The sequence below is a fragment of the Nomascus leucogenys genome, chromosome 3 (assembly GCF_006542625.1).
Source record: "Nomascus leucogenys isolate Asia chromosome 3, Asia_NLE_v1, whole genome shotgun sequence".
In the NCBI taxonomy this organism is placed as follows: Eukaryota; Metazoa; Chordata; class Mammalia; order Primates; family Hylobatidae; genus Nomascus; species Nomascus leucogenys.
The window spans coordinates 19393777-19418304 of NC_044383.1; the positions used below are offsets into that span (position 1 = coordinate 19393777).

Consider the following 24528-nt stretch of genomic DNA (forward strand, 5'->3'; position numbering starts at 1 on the left):
ATGTGAACTATGTGATGTGGCCACTGACCCTCTTTTTCATGGAATTTTGATGGACCATAATTTCTCTTTGTCCTGTTACCCTATTACAGGATTTGGTACTATTTGGGAGTTGGTAGAGGGTGGGGGTCTTGCTGCATCTATTGCTCAGGTCTTTTTTTTTTTTTAAACATCTCTGTGTGTGTGTGTGTGTGTGTGTGTGTCTGTGTGATATAATGCACATATCATAAAGTTCTTGCCCTGAGTCTGGGTTGTAAAGCTAAACATACCCCCACAGGGATAAATAACCTTGGTCTCATAAAACAAACTTTTCAAACTGGTGAACTAAAGGAAACTTTTTTATTCTAGTGCTATGTTTCACTTAAACTCAGTATATTACAGTTAAATTTGTGCCAACCATGGTGGCTCACATCTGTAATCACAGCACTTTTGGGGGGTTGAGGTGAGAAGATTGCTTGACGCCAGTAGTTTGAGATCACCCTGGGCAACATAGCAAGACTCCATCTCTACAAAACATTTTTAAAAATTAGCTGGGTTTGGTGGCATGTACTTTAGTCCCAGCTTCTTAGGAGGCTGAGGTAGGAGGATCAGTTGAGCCCAGGAATTTGAGGCTGCAAGTGACCTCTGATTGCACTCCAACCTGGGTGACAGAGCAAGACCCTGTCTCTAATAATAAAATAAAAAGTTAACTTTTACCCAAAAGCTTAACAGGATGTGACTACTTTAAAAGTTATTTCTTCTTTTTGTAGAAGTTATTTACAGTTTTTTTTTTTGAAATAGCCCTCTTGGTTTTTATCTTTTAAAAGCAGAATTTGATCTGCATAAATTCACCTTGTATGAAACTTAAGTGTTAGATATTTTCATCATGTGAAACAACATTTTCATGTTTCTTACACAAGTTCTTTTCCATCCTATTATTCTGTTTTTAAAAAGCTAAGTTAAAAATATTAGCTGGGTATGGTGGCATGCACCTGTAGTCTTATCTACTTGGGAGGCTTAAGTGGGATGATTGCTTGAGCCCAGAAGTTTGAAGCTGCAGTGACCTATGGTTGAGCCACTGCATTCCAGCCTGAGTGACAGAATGAGACCCTGTTTCTAAACATAAATAAATAAGTAAATAGCTAGCTTTATCCAGAAAGTGTCTTTTGAAGTTAATTATTTATCAAAAGTCAGTTATTTGGGGGTTGTGAGCAGGTTACATTGAACTGTGTGGATGCGTTTTTGATTTGATTTTACTTCTGACATTAATTGCAATATCAAAATCTTGATAGAACTAGTCAGAAAGATGTTATTCTTTTGTTTATGCTGCTTTCAAGGTGTTTTTGGAGAAGACATAACTCTTTTGATGTAAGTACTTTTCTTACAAAGGACAGTAAACCATTATATTGAAAAACAGGAGTGTTCTCAAGTTCAGTTTGCTTAATGGATATTACTTGAGAAGTGTACAACTCTTATTATTTAAGAATGGTATGGGCTGGGCGCGGGGGCTCATGCCTGTAATCTCAGCACTTTGGGAGGCTGAGGCCGGCGGATCGCTTGAGTTCAGGAGTTCAAGAGAGCCTGGCCAACATGGTGAAACCCCATCTTTACTAAAAATACAAAAATTAGCTGGGTGTGGTGGCACACCCCTGTAATCTCAGCTACTCGGGAGGCTGAGCAGGAGAATCGCTGGAACCCAGGAGGCAGAGGTTGCAGTGAGCCAAGATGGCACCACTGCATTCCAGCCTGGGTGACAGAGCGAGACTCCATCTTAAAGAAAGAAAAAAAAAAAAGAATGGTACTACAGTTTATAATTTAAAAATTTATAGTCTGTGAATGAAGCCAAATTTCTCTTAATAGACTTAAAACACTTAGGCATTTCTTACTTAGCTTCTGATGGAGCCCTGGCAAACCTTAAAGTTAAAATACTGTAACATTAAATACTGTAGAATTCATAATACTTTAGTGTTTATTGGCAGTAAAACACGAAGAATAAAATGAGGATTTCTGTTTTATTCACTGCCATGTTCCCAACACCTAGAATAGTGCCTGCACATATTAATAGATGCTCAATATGTTTTTGGTAAAAATGAACATCTAGTTTGGAAATGTATTTCTTAGTACCTTTGTATGAGACTAGTTTGTTTGATAACCTGTTACTGAATATCTGTGAGTTTGTAATCGCCTGACAGTTTCTTGCCTGCTGCACAGAGGCAGTTTACTGAGATAGCAGTATTGCAATAGAGAAAGTTTTAATAAATGCAGAGCCAGCCAAGTAGTAGTAAGAAGTTAATTACTCAAACCAATCTCCCTGAAAATTAGGAGACTAGGGTTTTTTAAGGATGATTTGGTGGGCAGGGGGCTAGGGAATGGGGAATGCTGATTGGTTGGGTCGGGGATGACTCATAGGGGGTTGAAGCTGTCTTCTTGTGCCAAGTCTCAAGACCAGTTGAGCCAGTTTGGTGGTCCACGTGGCAGGCACCAGCTGGTCCATCAAAATGCAGGGTCTGAAAAATACCTCGACCCAATCTTAGATTTTACAATAGTGATGTTATATATAGGGGCAATATTTGCAGTTTATCAAACCTAAATTTTTTGTTGTTTATACTGCTGACTAGAAAAACAGGAAATGGAACCAGAAGACAGTGTTTTCATTTACATGGCTCTTGTATGGAAATAATTTTGTAAAGATGTGAGTTCTTTCATTAAAAAATAAGTTCCAGAGTGGGTAATGGTTGACTTTAAGGCAAGTAAAAAATTGTTTCTTGACCAGTTGCCTACAGCTGATGAGCTCCAGTAAGAGCGAAACCAGTTCTCACCCACTGAAATGATTTTGAAGTGTGAATTGGTCCTGTAGTACTGTGTCAGAAACAGAAGCAACTCTAAGGGAGAAAAAGTACTTGAGTTAAAAGGAATTTTGTGACTGTACTGTATTAAATACGGTATTTCTCCTAATGAGTAAGAGTTGCTAAAAGGTATTGTAATCTATAATTGTAATTACGATATATATATATATATATATATGAGTGTAAATTTGCTTTGTACAAGCACTTCTTTTTTAGAGACCGAGTCTCACTCTTGCTCAGGCTGGAGTGTGGTGGTGCCATCATAGCTCATTGCAGCTTTGAACTCCTGGACTCAAGTGATCCTCCCACCTCAGCTTTCTGAGTAGCTGGGACTACAGGTGCATGCCACCATGCCCAGCTAACTTTAACAAATTTTTTTTTTTTACAGAGATTAGGTCTTGTTATGTTGCCCAGGCTGGTCTCAAACTCCTGGGCTCAATCAATCCTTCCACATCAGCCGAAGTGTAGGAATTACACACTGCACCCCCAGTGTACCAGCACTTCTTAAATTAAAATAATCTTGCGAACTAATGTCTTGTTTTACATCCTTTCCCTTTAGTCTACTCTTGCCATTCTATCCTTAGTAGCCTCGATGACGGCTCCCCTTTTACCCCATACCCCCTCCCCCAAAAAAACTTGGACGGCAACCAAATTGGCCTGTATCAGTATTGTCAACTGGAGGCCTACATGAGGACTCAGCTGACTGTTTTTCTTCTGGTTAATTGTGGACATAATCAAGTTCATTGCTTTTTCTCCCCATCTGCTACCACTCTTGTGCAGCTATTTATGGTGATGGCTTTGTTACATATATACACATAGACCTTTGTTAACCCCCTCCTTTTCCTTTGGCTGCCAAACAGTATTCATTTGAGCATCATCAGAAGGTGTGCAAACACTTTGGGAGGCCGAGGTGGGTGGATCACGAGGTCCAGAGATTGAGACCATCCTGGCCAACATGGTGAAACCCCGTCTCTACTAAAAATACAAAAATTAGCTGGGCATGGTGGCTCGTGCCTGTAATCCCAGCTACTTGGGAGGCCGAGACAGGAGAATAGCTTGAACCAGGGAGTCGGAGGTTGCAGTGAGCTGAGATCGCACCACTGCACTCCAGTCTGGCAACAGAGCGAGACTCCATCTTAAAAAAAAAAACCAGCTTGCAAGCTAAGTAATTATCACATGCCAATTTACATGATTTTTCTAAAAATCATGAGCATATTGCTGACAGAAGTTACAGAAAGTACTTGCCTTTTGAGATTAATGTGAGTCTTCCTTAATTTACAGGAGGATATGTAAAACATTCTAAGCTTAGGTAACCAAATAAACAGCTTTTTAAATCTAGATGAATATCCAGCAGGATGACCTGTTTTTGTTGTTCTATACTATCTTGCATATTGTCATCTTATAATCTGTTTTCCATCCACTGAATGCTGTTTGCTCCCTAGACCACTGTGTAAACCCAGTTGACCCCATCTTCATTTGTATAACCACTGAAGAGCATTTGCAAAAATGCATGTAAATGTAGTAGAGAATATGTTTGTTAGATTTATTATTACTATCATATTGCATGAGACTTAAGAGTTTGATTCAGTTCAGAGTGAGGTTCTATCTTCGTGCAAGTACGAAGATCATTTAAAAGGCTAAATGCTGCTTTTTCAAAAAGGTCACAAGAAAGGCTCTATGTGCTTGATTAGTATAAATGCCGTGTTTTTTAATTTACCCTGAGAGACTATTTTTGTACTTGTGATGAGAGAAAATTTGGAGGAAGATGTGACATTAGAATTGGTCCTTTAAACATAGACTTTAGATACACCTAAGGGAAGAATATTCTAGTTGAGAACAAAGCCATTGAAATGTTAATACGCAAGTTGAAGGAATCTTTGAGTTAGACTGGTTGGGCTGGTAAAGTATAATGAAGTGCCAGGATTTCAGGAATGTGTTGAGAGATACGAATGGAAAAGTAGTAAAACTGGTTTACTGAGGAATCTTAAATCTGGGGTATAAACATGAAATGGTTTTATTTTTTCCTTACTGGATCTCCAGTCATACAGTGTAAAACACTCCTAACCTCTGTACTTTCCTCTGAAGTGCGGTCCTTTAAGAATCTCTTGGTCCGATGTAACTTTGCCGCCACTTTTGGTTACTACAAAAAACTTATTCCAGAAATTAAGACAGGTTCTAGCCATTAAAAAAAAAAAAATGAAGTCACACACTCATTGTTTTCTCTGAAGAAAAGTTGAAGCTGTTCCCAGCTGCTTGGCATGAAGAGGTGTAATTTGACTCAAAGATGTGCTCCCTCTCCTTACTTTTTTTTTTTTTTTAGACGCAGGAGTGTAATGGCGTATCTTGGCCCACTGCAACCGCCGCCTCATGGGTTCAAGCGATTCTCCTGTCTCAGCCTCCCAAGTAGCTGAGACTTCAGGCGGCTGCCACCACGCCCAGCTAATTTTGTATTTTCAGTAGAGACGGGGTTTCACCGTCTTGGCCAGGCTGGTCTTGAACTCCTGACCTCATGATCCACCCTCCTTGGCCTCCCAAAGTGCTGGGATTACAGGCGTAAGCCACCACACCCAGCCTACAAGTTATATCTTAAAGTGAGTTACTTTGGGTGAGGTAATGTAGGTGGCAGTGCCTTTGTTTGAGAATTATTTTATTTTGTCCTAAATTTTGGAATACAGAGTACTTACAAAGTCTTATTTACTCCATTTCTTTGTATTGTCTAAACCAAGCCCTTAATACTAGTATGTGCTTTGGCTTGGTTATAAAATATCTGCAGCAAAATAATGATAATTTGGTTGTTTGGAAACGTATTTATACAGAGAGGTAGAGTATTTAGGCCAGTGGCTATATTAGTTGATGCCCCAGAGGGCAGTCTAGAAATTAGCATATTTAGCAAACAAGCTGGTCTGCTTTTCCTTTCTTACACTTTTTCCTCCCATTTTCGACATTCCTAGAATAATGTTTCTCAAATACTAGTGTTACCATTTCTGTGCTTACAGGCTTTAATTTAACAAATATTTGAGAACCCACTATGTGCTAGAAACTCTGCACTATAATTAAGTCTACAAGTCACTGTGATTTACTATGATTTGTTCTTAACAAAATTCACTCCTGCTTAGCCTTCTATGGAGTCTACCTGACCAGTCTTCTCTCTCTCTTTTCATCATCCTCTGATAACCACCTTTATCCCAGCCTGATGTAACCATGCATATTTTGTTATTTAAAAATTTAGTATATCTCCCCATTAGTTTTCAATTAGTTTATATCTCATGTATAAACTAGAGCTATTTTCCATTAGTCTATCTCTCATCTGGAATTATTGCTCTGTTATTTCTGTCAAAACTATGATCTGTCCACTTTTTAATCTAACCTCACATGGTTTCAGTAACTCATTACCTTGTACATGCTTTGTTGATACCTGACAAAAGAAGTCAACAATTTTTTTTATCAAGATTGTGGAAATATTTTATAATTATGTGTTGTAGCATAATATTTGAAGATGACTAATTGTCATAAAATGGCTAGAATAGTAACCTCCATAAACAATATAAAAATCTATTCTAGGCCGGGTGCAGTGGCTCACCCCTGTAATCCCAGCAGTTTGGGAGGCCAAGGCAGGTGGATCACCTGAGGTCAGGAGTTTGAGACCAGCCTGGCCAACTTGGTGAAACCCTATCTCTTCCTAAAAATACAAAAAATTAGCCAGGCGTAGTGGTGGGCACCTGTAATCTCAGCTACTCGGAGGCTGAGGCAGGAGAATTGCTGGAACCTGGGAGGCAGAGGTTGCAATGAGCCGAGATCTCACCATTGCACTCCATCCAGCCCGGGCAACAACAGTGAGACTCTCTCAAAAAAAAAAAAAAAAAAATATATATATATATACACACACACACACACACACACACACACACACACATATGTGTATATATATATACACGTATATATATACGTGTGTGTGTGTGTATATATATATACATTCTAACTTGGTCAAATTAATTTATTAAAGTTGCTTTTATTGACCTAGGCAGTGCATATGGGCTCCATTTTCTTTGTACTGGACATTGTTTTTTTCCTGATGAGAATGTTTGAAAATCACCATGGTACTTCCTGGATTCCTGCCTGGATGAAAAACTAATTTCTACCAGGGATTCTTTACACCCTGACTTCATTATGTCTCAAATCTAGATCTCTGGGCTATAGGTAGTTGTGTCTTGTTATTTAGGTTTCCTTCTTAGTAAATTTTTATCTTCTTTAATGTGCGTTGTTTTGTTATCTTGGTTTGTTATTTCTAGTGCTTTTATTGGTGTATTATTTCTCCAGTATTTTCTTACAGATTTATGAGGTAGTCTTTTTTTCTTTACAGAGCTGAAGGAATTCTAAGCATTCTTTGGCACTCATCTTCTAGTTGCTAGCATTACTCCTTACCTAACATCTTATGGGGATGATTGGAGAATGCCAGACTACAACTGAAATTAATTAATGAAGTTGTTTGACTGAAATGAAGGAGGAAAGACAGTGAGACTTTGCAGTGGCCCTACTGCTTGTAGCTAGCCAGCTTGGGTTAGCTGTCCTAGTCCTTTTTCTTTTTTCTCAAGGACAGGCTTTTAAAGGAATTATTAGTGGTAAAATTTGTGGTGTTAGTTATTCCACATCACAGAGTGTGTGCAAGTTTGTATGGGGTTTTGGTTTAAAGTGGTTTTTAATTTTGATGTTTCAATTTCTTAGATGTAAAACGAAGATCAGGAGCAGATTTGAAGAATTACAAAGTGAATTGGTGCCAGTCAGCATGTCAGAGACAGACCACATAGCCTCTACTTCCTCTGATAAAAATGTTGGGAAAACACCTGAATTAAAGGAAGACTCATGCAACTTGTTTTCTGACAATGAAAGCAGCAAATTAGAAAATGAGTCCAAACTATTGTCATTAAACACTGATAAAACTTTATGTCAACCTAATGAGCATAATAATCGAATTGAAGCCCAGGAAAATTATATTCCAGATCATGGTGGAGGTGAGGATTCTTGTGTCAAGACAGACGTAGGCTCAGAAAATTCTGAACAAATAGCTAATTTTCCTAGTGGAAATTTTGCTAAACAAATGTCAAAAACAAATGAAACAGAACAGAAAGTAACACAAATATTGGTGGAATTAAGGTCATCTACATTTCCAGAATCAGCTAATGAAAAGACTTATTCAGAAAGCCCCTATGATACAGACTGCACCAAGAAATTTATTTCAAAAATAAAGAGCGTTTCAGCATCAGAGGATTTGTTGGAAGAAATAGAATCTGAGCTCTTATCTACGGAGTTTGCAGAACATCGAGTACCAAATGGAATGAATAAGGGAGAACATGCATTAGTTCTGTTTGAAAAGTGTGTGCAAGATAAATATTTGCAGCAGGAACATATCATAAAAAAGTAAGTTTTTTATACCTTTAGGTTATTTTTTTTTCCCCACAGGGATTCGAGATAGAATTCTTTAAAGGAAAATATCATTTTGTTCATTTTTACTTCCACATTAGAATCATGCACATAGTAGTTGAACAATAAATGTATAGTTTCTAAATGTGTGAGCAAATGTCAAGTTTTTCAAATATCTAAGTTTAATATGTTAAATAGTGTAAATGTATTAATGTGCTAGAAATTTTTATAGACAACTCAAATTTTTCACTTTTGAAAGAATGTAGAAGTATAATATTGTCAAAACTAAGAGAAACTCAAAAGGAAATGACAAGTCATAAAATTCCAAAACTTTTTCTTAAAATCTTCATTCTAAATTCATTGGTTTAAAACATTAAAATTTAGAGAACAGAATAATTGATTATCGTTCAGTAAATAATAATATAGGTTTAGACTTCTTTTGGATTTGTGAAGTTCTGTTTTCATGATAGTTTAAAATTTACCATCTTAACCATTTTTATGTTTACATTTCAGTAGTGTTATTATATATTCACACTGTTGGACAACCAATCTGCAGAACTTTTTCACTTTGCAAATCTGAAACACTGTATTCGTTAAACAACAACACTATTTCCACTTGCCCTCAGTCCCTGTCAACCACCATTCTACTTTCTGTTGCTGAGTTTGACTACTCATGATACCTCATGTAGGTGAAATCATATACTTTTCATTTCATGACTGGCTTATTTTATGTAGCCTAATGTCCTCATTTATCCGTGTTGTAACATGTCAGAATTTCATTTCTTTTTAAGGCTGAATAATATTCCATTGTATGTATATACCACATTTTGTTTATTCATCCATTAATGGACATCTGGGTTCCTTCTGCTTTTTGGCTGTTGTTAATAATGCTACTGTGAACTTGGGTTTGCAAGTATCTCTTCAAGACTCCAAGGCCCTTCTTAATACTACCTCCAAACAAATGCCTGTATTGTTATTCATATCCTTACTGTAATACTATATTATGTGAATAAACTGTATGCTTTTGTACTTGAACCATCAGTGCTGCTGCTATTCTTGCATTTTATAGGGTAACTTTCTCATTTTCCTGTAGGCTGTACCTATTCTTTTAGACCTTCCTCTTGAGATTATCTCTGATGCCTCTTCCCACTTTACTTAGATCTAGACTCTTACTACCACTTTCATACCTCCCTTATAAATTATGTTATACATTTAATAATAATAGCAGTAAACATGTGTATGCTGATAATTATGTGCCTGGTATATTACATATATTAGTTCATGGATTCTTCACAAGAACTCTCTGTGACATATACTGTTATCCCCATTGTACAGATGAGTTACGTGAAGCACAGAGAGATAAAAAGTAACTTGTTCAAGGCCACATGCTAACAAATGCGAAGTTAAAATCTGAGCTTTGTTAGTGGAGCTTTAGAACTTTTTCAAATACGGTTATTAGAAATGAACCAGTTACAAGTTGTTAAATTTACCTAAAAATATTAGGAATAGAGTAGAAAATTGGTTTCTTTTTTGCTTCATCCTGTCAGAACAGTGACAGAACGGGTGAGCAGAATAATCATAATTCTGATATCTGGTATTTGGAAGATACCCATTGGCATTTGCCAGCTCTGTTGTCTTGGCCAAGTCAACCTCTTTGAGTGAAAGATTTTTCACCTTAGAGTGACAGTACTTACCTGATGGAATTGTTTGTGGACATAAGGACATTACACAAATGTCAGATGTTATTTTAAATCAAGGTTAATCTTTGGTTATACACATAATGTTTTTAATTCCAAATAAAATACTTTGTGATTCAGGTTAGCTCTAAAACAACTAGATTTTTTTCTTAACTTTTTCCTTCATCTAATTTGCTATGAGGAAAACTTCCTTTTACTTTCTTTGAAATTTTAATGAATACATCTATTTCCAAATATCTTTGTTTATACATTCCCTCATTTTTTCCCCAGCTTTATTGAAATATAACTGATAAAATTGTATATATTTAAAGAGTACAATGTGATGATTTGATATACATTGTGAAATGATTACCACAATCAAGTTAGTTAACACATTGGTCACATCACAGTTACCTTTGTGTGTGTGTGTGTGTGTGTGTGTGTGGTGAGAACGTTTAAGATCTACTGTCTAAACAAATTTCAAGTATACAATATGATATTATTAACTGTTATCACCACGGAGTATATTAGATCCCCAGAACTTACTCATTTTATAACTGAGAAGTCTGTAGGCTTTGACCAACATCTCCCATTTTCCCTCGCCCCCTCTGCCGTGGCAAGCACCATTCTTCTCTTTATTTCTGTTCTTTGATTTTTGAACACATCAATATTACTGTCTAAGGTTCCAACCAAATTTTTTTTTTTTTGAGGTGGAATTGCGCTCTGTCACACAGGCTGAAGTGCAGTGGCGTGACCTCAGCTCATTGCAACCTCTGCCTCCTGGATTCAAGCAATTCTCCTACTTCAGGCTCCCAAGTAGATGGGACTACAGGTGCCTACCACTACACCTGGCTAATTTTTGTATTTTTAGTAGAGACAGGGTTTCACCATGTTGGCCAGACTGGTCTTGAACTCCTGACCTCAAGTGATCTACCCGCCTCAGCCTCCCAAAGTTCTGGGATTATAGGCGTGAGCCACTGCGCCTGGCCCAAAAATTCTTTATTTTTTTGAGATAGGGTCTTGCTCTCTTGCCCAAGCTGGGGTGTAGTGGGTGTGATCTCAGCTCACTGCAGCCTTAACCTCCTGTACTCAAGTTGTCCTCCCACCTCAGCATCCCAAGTAGCTTGGACAACAGGTGCATACCACTATGCTCAGCTAATACTTTTGTGGGTTTTTTTGTTGTAGAGATGGGGTTTCATGATGTTGCCCAGGCTAGTCTGGAACTCCGGAGCTCAGGCGATCCACCCACACTGGCCTCCCAAAGTGCCAGGATTATAGGCATGCACCACTGTGTCCAGCCCAAAATTCTTTTTTTTTTTTTTTTTGAGACGAAGTCTCGCTCTGTCGCCAGGCGGATCTCGGCTCACTGCCACCTCTCTCTGCTTCCCAGGTTCAAGTGATTCTCCTGCCTCAGCCTCCTGAGTAGCTGGCACTACAGGCACGCGCTACCACACCCAGCTAATTTTTGTATTTTTAGTAGAGACGGGGTTTCACTATGTTTGCCAGGGTAGTCTCGGTCTCTTGACCTCATGATCCACCCGCCTCCGCCTCCCAAAGTGCTAGGACCAAAATTCTTAATTAAGAACAGTTGTCTGTATCTAGAATATGCATTTGGCACATAAGTAACAAATTGAGTGTTGACTGCTTTTCACTTCCCCCTCCCTTTATTGTTTACTTGTGAACTATAGCCAGGACTCTTGTGTCTCAAGTAGTTTTCGGTAGCACATTGAGTATGCCTCACATAAATGATCTAAATTAAACCACTGTGTCATAAAAGGCTTGAATAAACATGCATATATTTGCCTTTTTTCTAAACATTTGTATGGTTGTTTCCTCACTGATTCCTAGGCTCAACTGTCACCTTCTCAGAGAGGCCTATCTGGACTACTTATCTAAAATAGCAGCCCAAGTCACTCTGGCTTTTCGCTCTCCTTTATTTTTCTTAATAGGATTTAATCACTAGCTGACATTTTATTATATATCTAGAGTCTATTTTTATTTTATCCCCTAGAATGTAAGTTCCACGAGGGCAGGGACTATTTGCTGACATATTTCCCACATAAAATAGATGCCGAGTAAGTACTGGTTAAGTTAATGAGTGATCTTCAAAGTAGAAGGTGGAAAGGCCTGGGGCTTTGGAATTATACCTGGATCCAAAACAAAATTCAAAGTTCAACTGCTTACTAGCTGTGTGACCTGGAACAAGTCTTAGGCTTCAGTTTTGTTTTGCTGTTAATATTTTTATTTTATTTTTAGAGACAAGGGTCTTTATTCTGTTGCCCAGGCAGGAGTGCAGTGGAGCTCACTGCAGCCTGGAACTCCTGGGATCAAGTGCTTTTCCTGGGACTCCTGGCATGAGCCATCATGCCTAACTAGTTTTTTTTTTTTTTTTTAAATTCATAAAACAGAAGTGATGGTAATAATTTCATACTTATTTTGAATCCTAAATGAAATGATACACTTTTTTAAATTAAAAAAGCTAAATTTAACCAATAGCAAATGTGCAATAAATGTTAGGTTACAGCTATTGCTATTAGTCCTAGAGTAGTTGCTGTTAACTTTGTTAGGCATCTTACATTTCTAAAAGCACTTTGCAGGCAGTTTTTGAGATTTTATTTCTGTTTTTCTAGGGGAATTCAAGATAATATTTCTGCTTAGATTTTATTTTGCTGTTTTACATTGACTGTACATTATAACTATTAGAATATCATTAAAATATTTTTAAAATCTGAAGCAAGACTTTTCAACTTTAGCAGTATTGCCATTTGGGGCCAGATTCTTGGTTGTTGTTGGAGTTGTCTTGTGCATTGTAGGATGTTTAGCAGCATCCCTGGCCTCCATCCACTAGATGCCAGTAGCAGCCCCTACCCCTGTTAGGACAACCAAAAATATCTTCAGACAAATGCCTGGAAGGGCAAAATTGCCCGTGGTTGAGAACTACTTATTTGAAGAGTGCCAGTGCTGACAGGATTGGTGCATAACTGAAGTACCTGAAGGTATAAATTTGGAAGGGTGTGATTTTCATTCATATGATTATATTTTGGTTTGAAATATTCATATTTCTAGGGAAAAGTTAATAGCCTAATTGGCCAGAGAATCTTTTGCGAAATATTATGTTTCACTATAAAATGATTTTTTAGGAATGTTAATTTATTAACATCATAATGAATAATTATAGATATCTGTACCCTAATCTGTAAAGAAATTATATTCCACATATTATCTCCATTTTAAACTATGTTTTACATGTACTGCCCTTTTTATATTTAGGTTAATTAAAGAAAATAAGAAGCATCAGGAGCTCTTCGTAGACATTTGTTCAGAAAAAGACAATTTAAGAGAAGAACTAAAGAAAAGAACAGAAACTGAGAAGCAGCATATGAACACAATTAAACAGGTAAAAAAGACAAAAATCTTCAAAGACCATACTTCAATTAATAAAATAAATACATTCCTGGCAGCTGATTGTGGCAGCTCATGCCTGTAATCGTAGCACTTTGGGAGGCCAAGGTGGGTGGATTACTTGAGCCCAGGAGTTTGAGACCAGCCTGGGCAACATGGTGAAACCCTGTCTCTACAAAAAAAAAAAATAGAAAATTAGCTGCATATGGTGGCATGCGCCTGTAATCTCAGCTACTCAGGAGGCTAAGGTGAGTGGATCACTGGAGCCAGGGAGATTGAGGCTGCAGTGAGCCGAGATTGTGCCACTGTACTCCAGCCTGGGTGACAGAGTGAGACCTTGTCTCAAAAAAAAAAAAAAATTCTGAAAACTTGCATGTACGTTGAAGTTCTATAAGGTAAATCATATTTTAAATGCAGAGAATTGCATGGCATTTAAACCATTCTCTTTTACAAAGTAGGACTCATAGCCTGATGTATTTCCTTTTATGTAAGTTTATTCTTATACGTGTGACTGCTGTACTACATATAGTAGAACATATTCTGTTATGTTCAAAATAAGCAAAAAGACGATTTGAGTTGACAGTCAACTAGACTGTTTTTGCCCACAGGGAGGAAGCAATAGAAATATGAAAGTTTATGTCTGGCATTAGGATGTTTTTAGGTTTATATTTTGGTATGGTTCCATTCTCAGTATGTTTAAAAACTACATCGTGAAGGCTAGCTGTCATACTTTAGATTGTATCTGGCTTACTGGCTTTCCTAGCCTGTCCTTTTCTTTCTTTTTTTTAATTTATTTTTTATTTTTTCTTTGAGACAGAGTTTTGCTCTTGTCACCCAGGGTGGAATTTAGTGGCACAAACTCGGCTCACTGCAATCTTTGCCTCCTGGGTTCAAATGATTCTTCTGCCTCAACCTCCCGAGTACCTGGGATTATAGGCAGCCACCAACCACACCCAGCCAGTTTTTGTATTTTTATTAGAGACAGGGTTTCACCATGTTGGCCAGGCTGGTCTTGAACTCCTGACCTCAGGTGATCCACTTGCCTTGGCCTGGCCTCCCAGTGCTGGGATTACAGGCATGAGCCACTGCCCCCGGCCTCTTTCTAGTTTTTAAATGAACTCTTCTGATGCATGAATCAACAAAGTGAGTATTCAGACTAATAGCAAAGCTGAGCTGCTCTTTATTTTTGAGGTGCTTTTTCTTCTGTGAATAGGATTAGAAGCATTCTAGCCTTAAAAGTATTTTGTCTCATCTTTCACAGAAAGTTATATAATGAAAATAACAGTAAACAATTGGTAAAACAATTTTTCACTTGATGCATGATTGGAAGGTGACTGTATTTGTAAAATTGTATGTATTTAATCCTGATTTTTATGTGCTCTAGGGTCCCCACATATAAACCAGTTAGAATGGTAAAGTATGAGGAAGTCTTAACAGGCTGAATCCATATTTTGGTAGTCAGGTCACTCAGTGACCGAAACTTCAGACCGAGCAGGTAGAATGGAATCAGAGCCCTTCCTTTCATGAGCTTATTAGTGGGTTTTTGTTGTTGTTGTTGTTGTTTTTTAAAGAGAAAAGCTTTTCCTTCTTAATTGTATCTCTAGATCTGCACTATATAATATGGCATCCACCAGCTGCATATAGCTATTGAGCACTTCAAAGGTAGCTAGTCTAAATTGAGAGGTGCTGTAAGTGTAAAATACACATGTAACTTACAAGAGTTAGTATAAAGATAAAACGGCTCATTTTTTTCGTGTGGATTGATAATATTGCAATGATAATATTTTGGATATTTTGGGTTTAATAAACTATTTCACTTGTTTCTTTTTACTTTTTATTTTATTCTATTTTATCTTTGAGATGGGGTTTCGCTCTTGTTGCCCAGGCTGGGGTGCAATGGCACGATCTTGGCTCATAGCAACCTCCACCTCCTGGGTTCAAGCGATTCTCCTGCCTCAGCCTCCTGAGTAGCTGAGATTACAGGGGCCTGCCACCATGCCTGGCTAGTTTTTGTATTTTTGGTAGAGATGGGGTTTCACCATGTTAGCCAGGCCAATCTTGAACTCCTGACCTCAGGTGATCTGCCCATCTTGGCTTCTCAAAGTGCTGGGATTACAGGTGTGAGCCACTGTGCCCAGCTTCTTTTTTTTAACTTTTTAAAGTATGACTACTAGAAAGTTTAAATTCTACATGTGGCTTGTACTTCTATTGCTCAGTGTTGCTCTAGATAATTTTGTAATAAGGAAAACTAGTATATGTGTACTATAAGATTTAGGTCTTTTTCAACAGGTTTATTGAGATATAAATAACTTTCCTCACAGTTCACTTATTTTAAGTGTACAACTCAGTGGCTTTTACTTGTGCAACCTTCACCACAATTTTAGAACATGTCATCACCCCAAAAAGAAATGCAACACACATTAGTAGTCACTTCTCATTTCCCTCCAACAGTACTTCCTCAACCCTGCCCTAGGGAACAAGTAATCTTTGTCTCTACATATTTGCCTATTCTGGACATTTCATAGAAATGGAATTATATAATAAGTACCCCTTTTTATCTAGCTTCTTTTATTTAACATAGTGTTTTTAAGTTGTAGCATGTATCAGTACTTCATTCTTTTTTTAACATAGTGTTCATTCAAGTTGTAGCATGTATCAGTACTTCATTCTTTTTAATGATTGAATAGTAGTTCATTATATAGATATTTGATGTTTTAATATTTTGTTTACCCCTTCATCAGTTGATGGACATTTGGGTTGTTTCTGCCATTTGACTATTATGAATAATGCCTCTGTGAACATTCACGTACTAGTTTTTATGTGTACGTATGATTTCATTTCTCTCGGGTGTATACCTAGGAATTAATAGAATGAGTTGGGAAGTGTCCCTTTTTGGGGGAAGAGCAAAAATTTGTGAAGAATTGGTATTCTTCTTTAATTGTTTTAAAGAATTTTTCCTGTGTAGCCACCTCGGACTGAATTTTTCTTTGTGGGTAGGTTTTTGTTGTTGTTCTTTTTTATTATTCTAATTCAGTCTCTACTTGTTATAGGTCTATTCAGATCTATTTCTTCTTGAGACAGTTTTGGTAGTTTGTGTCTTTCTAGGAATTGTTCATTTTGTCTCTAAGTTAAATTGTTCATAGTATTTATTTATTCAATTCTTTTTATTTCTATAAGGTCAGTAGTAATGTCCCTCTTTTGTTTTGATTCTAGTAATTTCAGTCATCTTTCTTTTTTCCTCAGTCATTCCAGCTAAAGGTTTGTCAGTTTTCTTCATCTTTTCAGAGAACCAATTTTTGGTTTTGTTTGTGTCTCTGTTTTTCTTTTTCTTTTTTTTTTTTTTTTTTTTTTTTGAGACAAAGTCTGGCTCTATCACCCAGGCTGGACTGCGGTGTTGCGATCTCGGTTCACTGCACCCTCTACCTACCAGGCTCAAGTGATCCTCCCACCTCAGCCTCCTGAGTAGCTGCTACTACAGGCATGCATCACCACATCCAGCTAATTTTTGTATTTTTTTGTGGAGACAGGTTTTCTCTCTGTTTCCTAGGCTGGTCTCAAACTCGTGAGCTCAAGCGATCCACCTGCCTCAGCCTCCCAAAGGGCTGAGATTACAGGCATGAGCCACTTCACCTGGCCTTGTCTCTGTTTCTCTGTTCTTTATTTCATTAATTTCCATTCTAGTTTTTATTATTTTCTTCCTCCTCTTGGTGGTTGGTTTAGTTTGCTGTTTTTCCAGTGTCCTAAGATGCAAGTTTAGGTTATTAATTTGATACCCTTTTCTTCTTTTTTTTTTTTTTTTTTTTTTTTTTGAGACAGCATTTCGCTCTTGTCACCCAGACCGGAGTGCAGTGGCGCAATCTCGGCTCACTGCAACTTCTGCCTCCTGGGTTCAAGTGATTCTCCTGCCTCAGCCTCCCAAGTAGCTGGGGTTACAGGCGCCCGCCACCATGCCCAGCTAATTTTTGTATTTTTGGTAGAGACGGGGTTTCACAATGTTGGCCAGGCTGGTCTTGAACTCCTGACCTCAGGTGATCCTCCTGCCTCTGCCTCCCAAAGTGCTGAGATGACAGGCTTGAGCCACTGTGCCTGGCCCCCTTTCTGCTTTTTTAATATAGGTATTTGTAGTTATAAATTTTCCTCTAAGCATTCCTTTAGATGTGTCTCCTAAGTTGTGGTATATTATGTTTTCATTTTCATTAGTCATCTAGTACTTCCTAATTTCCCTTGCAATTTCTTCTGTGTTTCTTTAGGAGTATGTGGTTTAATTTTCACAAATTTGTGAATTTCCCAAATTTCTTTCTGTTACTGAGGTCTCATTTTATTCCATTATGGTTGGAGAATGTACTTCATATAATTTTAATCTTTTAAATTTATGGAAGTTTGTTTGTAACCTAGCATATCCTCTGTCATGGAGAATATTCCATGTGCACTTGATGAAAATGTATACACTGCTGTTCCTGGGTAGAGTGTTGTATAAATGTATTAGATTCCATTGTTTGGTAGTGTTTAAGTCTCCTATTTCTGTGTTAATCATCTACCAAATTCTATTTATTATTGAAAGTAGGGTAGTGAAGTCTCCAATTATTGTTGACCTGTCTATTTTCCCTTTTATTTCTGTTAGTTTTTACCTCATGTATTTTGATGCTACGTTCTTAGATGCGTATACATTTATGTGTTAGATCTTTCTGATGGCTTGATCTTTTTTATTTTTATGAGCTATTCATTATCTCGGGTAACATTCTTAATTTTAGTCTGTTTTTTATGTAAATATAGCCACTCTTCCTTATGATTGCTGTTTGCATTATATATTTTTTTCCACTCTTTTCAGTTTACTTGCATTTTGAACCTAAAATGCCTTCTATAGACAACATGTAGTTGAATCTTGTTTCAAGTCTGTTAATTTCTGCATTTTGATATGATTATTAAATCCACTTTCATTTAATGTTATTATTGACAGTGGGGTTTATGTCTGCCATATCTTTCGTTTTCCATGTTTCATGTCTTTTTTCTTCCTCTATTCCTCCTTCACTGCCTTCTTTTGCATTAAGTGAATGTTGTCTAATATAACATTTAAATTTCTTTCATGATATTTTCACTATACAGTACAGAGTTCCCCCTTATCTGAGGGGAATTCATTCCAAGATCCTAAGTAGATGCATGAAATTGTCTATAGCACTGAACTTGATTGCCATTAATCAGAATATGTTTCTGTTTATGTCTGCCCCTGATAAATGAATGCCCTTTTCATCCTTTTTTTTTTTTTTTTTCTTTTTTCAGAGACAGGGTCTCATCACTGGCTGGCGTACCATGGTGGGATCACAGCTCACCGTAGCCTCAACTCCTGGGCTCCAGCAATCTTCCTGCCTCAGCCTCCTGAGTAGATGGGACTATAGGCATGCACCACCATGCCCAGTTAATTTTTGAAATTTTTTGTAGAGATTGGGTCTTGCTGTGTTGACCGTGCTCGTCTTGAACTCCTGACCTCAGGCAGTTCCCCCTCCTCAGCTTTCCAAAGTGCTGGGATTACAGGCATAAGCCACTACCTGGCTCCTTTCCCATCTTAACAAAGCACTTATGCAGTGTGGCCATACATAACTTTTGAAGTTTGAGGTGTGACAGCAAAACTAGCATGAATTTCTTTTTTCTTCTTCGCAGTTTCATTCTTACTGTAGATCTTAGCAACCTCAGTATATGATTTTTTTTCTTTCAAGTCACCATTTCACTTAAAATAAGCACTTTAAAGCCTCTCTTTGGCACATGTGAATTGCCAGCATCACTATTCTTATACTCTGGGGCCACTAATAAGTAAACTTACATATTAATTAAGGGCTAAATATTGCTGCGCACAAGCACTGTCATCCTGCCATAGTCAGTCTGGTAACTGAGATGGCTACTAAGAGACTAACTGGCAGGTAGTGTGTACAGTGCAGACATGCTGGACAAAGGGATGACTCACAGTCTGAGTGAGACATAGTGAGACAACACAAGATTTCATCACACTACTCAGAATGGCATGCAATTGAAAACTTGTGGATTGTTTATTTCAGGAAGTTTTTATTTAATATTTTTGGACGGTGGTTGAAGGTTGCTGAAACCATAGAAAGTGAAGCCACAGATAAGGCAGGACTCTACTGTAATTCTTTGCATTATTCCTTAGTGGATATTCTAGGGGTTGCCAGATACCTTACCTTAATGGAATCTCCAGATTTTTACTAAATGCCAGTGAGATATAGAAACATGGCTAAAAGTTTTTATTTCTAGAGCTGAAGTATATTCATTGTATTCTTTATGTTTATTTACTTTGTTTATATTTATTTGCAGTATTGGTGGTCTATTTGATATAGCTATAAAAATAATTTGGAAATGATTTTCTTTACAGTTAGAATCAAGAATAGAAGAACTTAATAAAGAAGTTAAAGCTTCCAGAGATAAACTAGTAGCTCAAGACATTACAGCTAAAAATGCAATTCAGCAGTTACACAAAGAGATGGCCCAACGGATGGAACAGGTATTTCTCACATCGTTGTCATTATTAACTTGATATTCTGGTGACTCCTTTGTTAAAATTAGCTAACACTGTTAGACTATTTTGGACCTCACTATTGTATTAATACTAGGTGATTCTTTTATATAAAAATAAGCCATTAGGCCAGACATGGTGACTCATGCCTGTAATCCCAGCACTTTCAGAAGCTGAGGCAGGCAGATTGCCTGAGGTCAGGAGTTTGAGACCAGCCTGGCTAACATGGTGAAACCCCATCTCTACTAAAAATACAAAAAGTTTAGCCAGGCGTGGTGGTGCATGCCTGTAGTCCCAGCTACTTGGGAGGCTGAGGCAGGAGAATCACTTGAACTCGGGAGGCGGAGGTTGCAGTGAGCCGAGATTGCACCGCTGCACTCCAGCCTGGGTGACAAAGCAAGACTCTGTCTAAAAAAAAATAGTAAGTCATTAAAAATTCTAAAGCAATATATAAATACATGCAGATGAATAAATTAAGGAGATGTATGGAATAAAAATTTTTTTTTTAATCTGTACGTCTTCTTCCCCTGCCTACAATCCTTTTATATCCCATTCCTTGTTCCATAGCTAATTGTTGGTATTTTGGTTATGTATCTTACATGTACAAGTCACACATGTTTATTTGTACATGGTCATACACTTTTTTTTCCCCCTATTTGATTGAAATAATACTATACATCTTTTTTGTAACCTTTTTTCCCATACTTAATATACCTTGGTAATCTTTTTGAGTTGGTATATATGATCTCAGAAGAGGTAATTTTAAGCAGTGCTTTTTTATTACTTGCCTGAACTCTTTATGGATGACATCTTTGTCATCTTCATTTCTGTATCCACAAAACCTAGCACAGTATCTGACTAACAATTAGTCTTCACAATGAATTGAATCTGAAAGGGTTAACTCACACCTTCATTATTTGACTGTGATGGATCCCACCCTTTCTACCCCGAAGCTGCTACTGTAGATAGCATTCTGGAAGGACTTTAGGAAACAGATTATCCTCAGCCTTTATTTGGATGATTCTTTAAAACATGCTGACTCCTTGCATTAGAAATGTTATGTTTAACTCTCCTGCTATCAGTTCCGAACCCTTTTGTACTAATGGAAGGGAAATACAGAGCCTAAGAGCTTAAGAAGTAACTGGTTTTAGCGGGCCCAAACATAGCCAGCCAGTCATTAGAATCAACTGGTGAGCCAGCCTTCCTGCCTTCCTGCCTTCCTGCCTTCCTCCCTTCCTCCCTTTCCTTCCTTCCTTTCCTTCCCTTCTTTCCTTCCTTCCTTTCCTTCCTTCCTTTCTTTCCTTTCTTTCCTCCCTCCTTCCCTCCTTTCCTTCCTTCCCTTCCCTTCCTTCCCTTTTCTTCTCTTCCCTTCCCTTTCCTTCCCCTTCCTTCGTTCCTTCCTTCCTAAAACTCTTTGAAGCTTAATATTTAAAATAAAATAGTAGTTGGTGTACATGGTAACAGTTCAAACATTTGAAAAAGTCTTCTTCCAAACGTTTTATCCCCTTCCTAAAGGTAACCACTGATGCCAGTTTCCTGTGTATCCTTCCAAAAATGTTTGTTGCATAGATTCTTGTATTTTTTTCTTTTTTCCTCCCCTGGCTTTTAAAAAACAAATGGCAATGTACTACACTCACTGCTATGTGTGTGTTCTCCTTAATGATGAAGAGTGTAGATGATGCTAATGATAGTAGCTGATATACTGACTTTTAGCTGTGTGCAAAGCCATGTTCAAAATACTTTACAAGTGTTAACTTGTTTGATCTTCACAACAACCCTAAGAAGTGGATATTATTAAAGTAGATTTTGGAAGACTGATCTATTATTAATCTGCCTCATTCCTTTTTTTCCTCTAACTTTTCCTCCCAACTTTTTGAGAATTTTCAAGCGTATAGAAAACATGAAAGATTAGTAAAATGAACACTTGTTTATCTTTCACCTGTTGTCACTAAGCCTAGTAAGTTTTGTTTAAAAATAGGTTCCCATATGTGTTTACCCATGTTCATGTGCACACACACATTCACCTGCTGTTTAATTTCCAGATTGAGGTTTCCTCATTTCATAGACCAGATAGGTAGAATGAATTTGAACCGTACTTACAAGAGAGTGTAGCTGTATTATAAATTCTCAGGGACTTGATAACATTTCCCCCACCCACATCTCCCATGGCCTGATATTAATAAGTATCACAGGGCAGTGAAGGTTTTAACCCTAGTATACCATTCCGGATTTCTACTTTGTCTTAGATCTTTTAGCCCTGGAAATTTCCCGTATTTGTGAGCTCAACTATGTATTGAAAGGTGTTTGTTATTTTTCATCTAAAATTTTTGGCGTATTGAATGAGGAGGGTTTATCTGCCATACTTGTAGAAGCTACACTTCATATACTTTGTGTTAATTTTATCTATTGAGTCCTATTGATTATCTTATTCATGTTTTACTTATCTTTATCCAAGTCAATGATAATCATCTTATAGTGGGTAAATCCAAAGACCTTAATTGGCCTGTCTTCCTTTATCTGTGCCATAAATGGACCTTCTATAATAGCTTAAATAACAGTTACTGTATTGTCTTGTTTAATACTCCCAATGATGCTGTGAGGTAGGTGCTGCCATTAGCAGGATGGAGCAGGATCCAGGAGTGTGAACTTTTAACAAGCACCCCAAGTTATTCCTTTGCAGTTGATCTATGGATGACCCCATGAGTAACAGAGCTGTTATCTGGTGTGCCATTCCCTGCTATAGTAAAGACTCATAATATTTTCCTTTTTTTTTTTTTTTTTTTTTTTTTTTTTTTTGAGTCAGGGTCTGTTTCCCAGGCTGGAGTGCAATGGTGCGATAATGGCTAACTGCAGCCTCAACCTCCTGGGCTCAAGAGACCTCCAGCCTTTGCCCTCCCGAATAGCTGGGACTACAGGTGCATACCATCATGCCCAGCTAATTTTGTTTTTTGTTTTTTTGTAGATATGGGATTTTGCCATGTGGTCCAGGCTGGTCTCAAACTCCTGGGCTCAGGCGACCTGCTCACCTCAGTCTCCCAAAGTGCTGGGATTACAGGCATGACCCCATGCACCCAGCCAAGACCCTCATAATATTTCACCTTATCTATTACAACTGTCTTTTTTCGATTATTTTCTACCCCCCATCTCTCAACTTCAGTGAAGCTCCCATGCTTCTACCAGTTATCTTACTAAAACACACATTTTAATAAGAGCTTCTGATTTATAAATTCTTCTTTGGCTTTACGTTGACTGTGGAATAAAACCTCAACTTATTACCATGACAGAAGTTCTTCTTCCTTTGAGGATCTAATCTATACCTCTTTGTTTTTATAACTACTTCCTTCCCACTCCAGCCAACACACCAAATTTAAGCCCTATAAAATAACTTTATATCTCCTAAATGTGTCATGCTGTTTTATACTTTTAGGTGTTTGCACATGATATTCACTCTATTTTTAATTCCTTTCCTTGATTCACTCCTTACATTCTATTGAATTCTGCTTAGCCTTTAATATGTAGCTCAGGTATAGCATCTTTTACCCTTCCTGTCAAGTCCTCCCAGGGAATGTAAGTATTTTCATGTTTTGAAGGACTTTTGTACATTCATTTACTATAATTTTTCGTATTACATTATAATGTTTGTTTATATGCCTTTCTCACTAGATCCTGAGCTCTTTCAGAGGCCACAACTGCTACTTTGTTTCCAATAGCTGATACATTATCTGAATATTAAATTATTATGAAACCAGACTTCTCTTAAAGTTGACATTGGACTATTGACTTTTTCTAAGTATAGATATTCAGTTGTCTAAAAATCTAATTCTGTTGGCCAAGTCCAGCATAATTTTCTCAGTCCTTGTCTACAAGCACATTGTTACAACCTCAGGGGCCTATCATATCCCTAATGCAATTCTTTCTTAATTTGAAAATTAATATGACTGTTTCAATGGAAACAAATCCCAATTGGGAGATTTTAAAAATTACTTATGTATATGTATAGCATTCTCAGTGTTGACTAGATGTGCTTATCAGCAGTGCCAGAATTTTATGAAACATTTTTGTCAGCCATTTTTCATCAAAGCATAGAAGCTTTCCCTACATTCTGCTAACTTTATTTTAATAGTTAGTTTCTTCAGTTCAGTTGCATTATCAGTATTTATTTACCACTAAAAGATACTGAAAATTCCTAAAGTTTGAAGTTCTATCTTTTGTAAAATAAATATGTGCTTCACCATATTTGCAAACATGAGTTACTTCAAATAAGGACTATTTGTAGAAGTTTTCATTCTGTGAAATTTCAGATATGGAGTACCAGTTCATACTAATAGAAAATTTTTAAATGAGTATATAGTTTTCATACTTAATCCAATTAGGTATTTCTTATTAAGTGTAAAATGCTTCAGAAAGCTTTTCATAAATAGGAAATTAAATGGTCATTTGTCAGCATATGGCTACTTAATTTTTGAAAGGGAGTTAAGATTTTAGAAATTGTCAGCTATACAGTCAGCGTCCTGGCAGAAAACAGATGGCACACTTAAACCGGTGATGAAGATAATTTAATAAAAAGACTCTTTGTCAAGGTGTGGACAAGATTTAGGGAGCCCAAAAAGGGAAGATGCAGAATTTCAGGGCTGCCGGACAAGGAGCAGGTATTACATGCCAGAGGGTAGTTGTATAGAGAGGGCACCTG

At 37.3% G+C, this 24528-nt stretch overlaps 1 protein-coding gene across 4 annotated transcripts in view; it reads left to right on the plus strand.

The window, feature by feature from the left end:
• Positions 1-24528, plus strand: part of CCDC186 (coiled-coil domain containing 186) — a 53051-nt gene that overhangs the window by 3244 nt on the left and 25279 nt on the right. For 2 of the 4 annotated variants that reach the window (XM_030806830.1, XM_003255494.4), the window contains 3 exons: positions 7545-8237; positions 13187-13313; positions 19698-19826. In XM_030806830.1, the coding sequence (XP_030662690.1) occupies positions 7606-8237; positions 13187-13313; positions 19698-19826 (888 nt within the window). In that variant the 5' untranslated portion in view covers positions 7545-7605. The remainder of the gene's footprint in view (positions 1-7544; positions 8238-13186; positions 13314-19697; positions 19827-24528) is intronic. The other 2 variants (XM_030806838.1, XM_030806845.1) reach the window with 1 other exon arrangement.